Source organism: Pteronotus mesoamericanus, unplaced genomic scaffold (genome assembly GCF_021234165.1).
Source record: "Pteronotus mesoamericanus isolate MK-2021 breed Mesoamerican mustached bat unplaced genomic scaffold, CSHL_Meso_final contig_90, whole genome shotgun sequence".
NCBI lineage: Eukaryota > Metazoa > Chordata > Mammalia > Chiroptera > Mormoopidae > Pteronotus > Pteronotus mesoamericanus.
The window spans coordinates 38799274-38805273 of NW_026555277.1; the positions used below are offsets into that span (position 1 = coordinate 38799274).

The 6000-nt window shown below is 40.1% G+C and overlaps 1 protein-coding gene across 1 annotated transcript; it reads left to right on the plus strand.

The window, feature by feature from the left end:
- Nucleotides 1–2001: 2001 nt before the first annotated feature.
- On the plus strand, nucleotides 2002–5523 carry FANCF (FA complementation group F). The gene has a single exon (XM_054586251.1). It carries the CDS (start codon nucleotides 2433–2435, stop codon nucleotides 3510–3512), a length of 1080 nt encoding a protein of 359 aa, XP_054442226.1. The 5' UTR covers nucleotides 2002–2432; the 3' UTR covers nucleotides 3513–5523.
- Nucleotides 5524–6000: the final 477 nt, after the last annotated feature.

Sequence of the window (6000 nt, forward strand, 5' to 3'; positions counted from 1 at the left end):
CAGGAATTACTGTATGTTTTACCGTATGTTATTTCCCCCACTTGAATTTTTCTTTATTCCTTGATTGTTCAAACAGTTTAAGGCCTAAATGAGGTGTTATTCCTCTGCAGAGCCTTCTAAGGACCCTCCTGTTAGTTTACATCTTGTCTATCACAGCATCACCCTTGCAATGTTTTCAAATTAAATTTATTGGAGTGGCATTATTTAATAAGATTATATAGGTTTTAAGTGTATAATTCTTTAATACATCATCTGCACGTTGCTTTGTGTGTTTACCACCCAAAGTCAAATCTTCTGTCACCATATGTTTGATCCTCTTTACCCTTTGCTACCTTTCGCCAATCCCCATTCCCTCTGGTAACCACCATCTATCGTCTGTGTCTATGAATTTTTGTTTGTCCTTCTTACAATTTTAAAAACATTTAAAATCTGATTTGCATTATAGTTAAGTGTTTTTGTGCAGCCCCATATCCCTGCTTCCATGGTATAGATTTCTTGAAGGACCTTATCATAATCATCTTTCAATCCCTAATACTCTACGTATAGTAAAAGCTTAATAAATGATCATTGAATTTTGTTGAATTAAATGGAACATTACAGAGAAGCTCCAAACCCTAGGCTTTCCTATCTTCATAAGGAGAGAAAACTTTATAGGCTTGCTTAATGAAACTAGGCTAAGTTGAAGTATATTTTATATATCTAATTTATGCATTATAATGCTCAAGCAAGGATTTAAAATATTTTTAAAAGTGAAAAAATATGAAGCTAAATTTAATTGTACAGTTCTTGTACATCTCACCACCATTCTGAATGGAAGGCATCTTTACTGGACTTTGTTCACCTTCTTGAAAAGATTGGGCTGTCTCAACTCAGGTATGTGTATATTAACAGTTTTTTGGCCTTGAAAACTTTTCTCAGCACTTATCTTTGAGCTTTAGGTGAAAATTCAGTTTCTTACAGAGGCCTTCCCTATTACCTAAGTCTTAGAAATCCACCTCCATTATGTCCTCCTATCATGTTAGAGATTATCTGTTTAATTTTTCTCTTCAGTGCTAGGAAATGAATTCCTTCACTAGGACAAGGATTACCTTTATTTATTTACCACTAAACTCCCAGTGTCATATACTATGTGACATAATAACTGTTCAATACCAAAATAAGTAAATGAATGAATTAGTGAAGCCTGTATATTTGCTGCAGGCAGACTGCACATTTGGCTCAAAGTTTTCAGTAGCTAAGACAAAGAATTTTAGGATACATAGTATCCTTAGGATAAAATCATGAAACTACTTTAGGATGGAATAAGAGTTTGGGCTACCTAAAATATCAAATACTAAAATTAACAGCATAAGCACCATTTCTTGTTTTGTTTTTTAAAAGGTGTGGAAATGCTGATTTTATACATGAAAAATTACTCCCTCTGAAATCTTTTTGTTAAAGCAAAAAAAAACCCAAAAACGAAACCCCTCCTCCCCCAATTCTAACTACTTATTAGAATAGCTTTTGTCATTGTCTTCAGGACTAGAAAGAAATTCAGCCTAAATAAGTTTTATCATCAACTTCAACTAAATTAGATATTGTTATGGGCTTTTGGACAATAAAACTCCTAGGAGTTGGCAAGTATTTGTTGAATACATAAATTAATAAATAGCACAGATGACAGTCCAGAAATGGAGGCTTCTTCCTCTTTTTATTCCCACAAATTTAAGCCAATCATTCATTTTTTATTTGGTTTTAAACTTTATTTCTTTTAATAAGTTATTTGTGTGAAATGAGTCAACTAGGCTATCTTGCCTTGGAATTTCTGAACACACACAAAAAAGTGCGATTTTGAAATAAAACTCTAATTTCTTTTAAAATTTTAATAAAGTATTAATCTGTAAATTTACTTTTCATTTCAATTAACCTGGGCTTCAGTTCTAATAATGAAAGAAAATGTCAAGGCCCAGACTTCTGCATAGTGCCTGGCATTAATTAACTGAAGCCAATACATTTTTACTAAACTGAATTGAACTAAAATTTTCTTTTCATAACATTTTCTTTTATGTAACAGCATGTCTCTGGCGTTTCCCGATTACGATAAACCTCAACACTGGTTCTCTCACGCAAAAATCAGGAAATTTGTACGAGGGATTATTTTTAGGGCAAAAGGGGGCACCGAGACTTTCGTGCCTAACAGCATCTCTCAAGCGGCTGTTGGAATTCTCGCTCAGATGCCCTGCACCGACTCTGATGGCTCCAATAAAAGCGCCCGGCAGTTTCTCCAATTTCAATTAACCAAAGTACCCGGATTAAAGTTGAATTGTCAGATTGACAGGGACTTCATCCAATAGCATTGTAGGAAGGCGTATCATTTCACGGACACTCCAATCGGCTCGCATAGAGTCGCCATCTCCAGGGTGAAAGCGGAAGTAAGGCCCTTGCGCGCCCTCATGGAATCGCTCTTGCAGCACCTGGATCGCTTCTCCGAGGTTCTGGCTGTCTCCCGCACACACCATGTCGGTAGCTGGGACCCCCCGACCGTGCGCAGAGCCTTGCAGTGGGCTCGCTACATGCGCCACGTCCACAGGCGCTTTGGCTGCCATGTCCCCATTCGCACCGCACTGGAGCGGCGGCTGCAAAACCAGTGGAAGCGGGAGCATGGCTCCGGGCCCGCTAGAGTCCCCGGGTTGACGAACTTCCGGGACTTGGGCCGCTGCGACATCCTGCTGTCTCAACGCCTGCTGGAAAACCGGGCCCTCGGCAACGCCGCCTTTCATTGCCTGCTGCAGCAACTCTTTCCCGGCCCTGGCGTCGGAGACGCGGAAGAGGAGACGCTCCAGGGCAGCCTGGCCCTCCTCGCCCGCCGCCGGTCAGCTGTCCACCTGCTGCGCGTCCACGGTTTTGGAGAGCACCCGGCCGTTTGGGACGACCCAGTGGTAAAGACTCAGGCGGAGCTGCTGCTGGAGCGTGTGCAGGAGGTGGGCCAGGCCCAAGCGGACGGCCCCAGCAGGTTGCTCAGCAGCCTGTGGCAGCGCTTGCCTCAGAACAACTTCCTGGAGGTGATAGCGGCCGCGCTGCTGCTGCCGTTGCCATCTCCCCCGACCCCCAAAGAGGAGTTGGAACTGGGCACCCCCGGAACACTGAGAGAGGGGTGTCACGAGCTGGTGCACTGGCTGCTGGGGAAGTCGGACATCATGGCTACTTTTTGCCGCAACCTCCCAGCCGCGCTTTTAACTTCGGTGGCAGGCCGCCATCCAGAGCTTTTGCAGGTCTATCTGGGTCTGCTAACAGAATGGGGTCGGCGTTTGCGCTACGATCTTCAGAAGGGCATTTGGGTTGGAGCTGAGGCCCGAGATGTGCCTTGGGAGGAGTTGTACGGCCGGTTTCAAAGCCTCTGTCAGGCCCCTTCTCATCTAAGAGATGAAGTTCTAACGGCCCTGGAGTCCTGTAAGGCGCAAGATGGAGATTTTGAAGTCCCTGGTCTTAGCATCTGGACAGACCTGTTGTTAGCTCTTGGGAGTGGTGCGTGAGAAAAGACAAGTTTTAGGCCTCAGTTCGGGTCCCAGTTTTCAATGGACAACGTTCTGCTATTGCCGACTTGAATATGTGGTTTACAAAATTAAAGTTCCAGTGTCCCATCAAATCTATACTTTTATGTGTCCAAAATATTTTAGGTGTCAATTTATAATGGGAGTAATTAAAATTTACAATTATAAATACGTAAAGTAACTGGCTTGCGGTGCCATGCATTTTCTGGATCGAGGAGATGACATTGAAGGTAGCCTACTTAAAGCCAAATAATAATAGTTTGCTTTGTAGAAGGAACATTTTAAAGAATGTGAGGAGATGTACTTTTCAAACAAAAAACAGCTTTAAATTGACAGACAAGACACCTTTTTGTCGATCAGTATGGTTTATTTTGGTATATATTTTTTTACTCTCCAGTACGGGAAGAGTTTTCTATAGCCAAAAGTTGTGTTTTCAGAAATGGTTTGAAAAGCTAACGCACATCAGTCTAATTTCGGTCCTCAAACCCCTCTGAAATAAGTCTTGTCAAGGTCACCAATCATCTCCATGATGCCAAATTCAAAGGACATTTTTCTGGTATCAAACTACTTGACCTTTCTGCTACCTTAGACATTTTGACCACTCCCTGCTTTTTGAAAGTAGGCTTGAAATTCTATTCTAACTTACGTGACACCACTTTATCCTGGTTTCCCCGTATATTTCTAGCTACTTTTTTCTCAGTCTGTTTTCTGGCTAACTTCTCCCCTAATCAACCTTTCCTGGGATTTCTCAGGCTTTAATAGTCTGGTTCCTCTTTGGTATATGTCCTCATCCCATGTGATCTCATTCCAATGTCTCACAAGCCACTCAAACCACACATATCTAGACAAATCAATATCCCCACATAAGCCTGCTTATTCTCATGAATTTCTTAGTAAATAGCCAGAAACATGGGAATTGTCTTTGAATTCTTCCTCTTCGCTAATCCTTACATCTATTCCATCAACATATTTCCGCCTTCTCCCTTTTCACTCATCCCCTGGTATAGGTTATGGTGACCACAAATTCTTGTTTGCTCAGGACAGGTTTGAGTTATGCCTGATGTCCTGGCATAATTAATACAAGTGTCCCCTTTTATTCTCTAAAGTGGCCTGGGTTGCCTGATAATTTATATGGTCACTCATCCATATCTCTGCCAGATCACTGCAATTAGCTGGTTTCTCTATTTTTTTATTGTACATCTACAATCTGTACTCCACCTAACTGCTCAAGTAGTGGACTCTGTCACATTTCACTTGAGAAAACTGAAGTAATTGGAAGAGCACACATTTACCATTACATCTATCTACATCAGCACTTACACCCACATAATTCACCTTCTGTTTGTTTTCAGTGATAAATTATTCCATAACTAAGCCAATTTCAATAAACTTTAAAATATAGGATTTCTTCCAGTTCTTGGAATAGGCTGAGCTTTTTCTTAGAAACTTTACTTTCATTATTCCTTTAGCCAAGAATGTTATAACCCAGGTCCTTCACTTCTCACTTTAATTTCATTTATTCACCATAATGCCTAGCTAAATACACCTCACCCTGTTATTTTTTTTCAGACCATCCATTTTCCTATTAATTGTAGTTGTTTTCATATGTGTCTGTCTTTTCCACTAGAGCAGCAATGTTCAATTTTTATCTTACGGCACACATAAACTAATTACTAAAATTCTGCGTTACACCGAAAAATGTATATTTTGCCTGTCTGACAAAAAAAAATAGATACAATTTTGATTCATTCACAGTGGGTGGTTATTGTGGTGGCTGTTGTCAGTTTTTTATTTGATAATCTAAGGGAAAGAGGTCAGTGCCTCTGGCAAAATAGTAAGGTATTGCATGTTTTAAAAATTCTTGTGGCACGCCAGTTGAAAATCCCTGCACTAGAGTATAAGCTCAGTGAGGTCAAGGCTGCCTCTGTTGCTGGAACATTCAAGGCCCTCACTCTATACAGATACACATTAAGTAGCTGATAGTTATTTATGAATGCATAGAAATGGAGTAAACAAAATAAAAAGAATAGGAATGGAGCAAATATTTGCTTAGAATATTTGCCCTGAGGGTCATCTCTTTAAGAAATGTAAGTCATTTGAGTAGTAGATACAAGGAGTATCAATACAAACAAAAAGTGGAGTCCCCAATATATCATATTTCTAAACTACAACCAATTTAAAAATCTTCCAACACTTTGTTTAATTGAGTTCAATCAACATTTACCAATGTCAAGATTTAGTTACAGTGGTTAAATTGCCCAGTTTTACTTTTACTTTATCTTTATAGCTTTCATACATTTTTTTGGTGCTCTGAAACAGTATACCAAAGCTCTAAAGTAGGAACCAGTTGTAAATAGAATGGCCCATCTTCCCTAGCAAATTGGGATACAGGGTATTCATATTAACATAAATCAGTTAATGTAAATGCTTCAGGAAGGAATCATTGATTTCTCTCAAATTAATTGGAAAT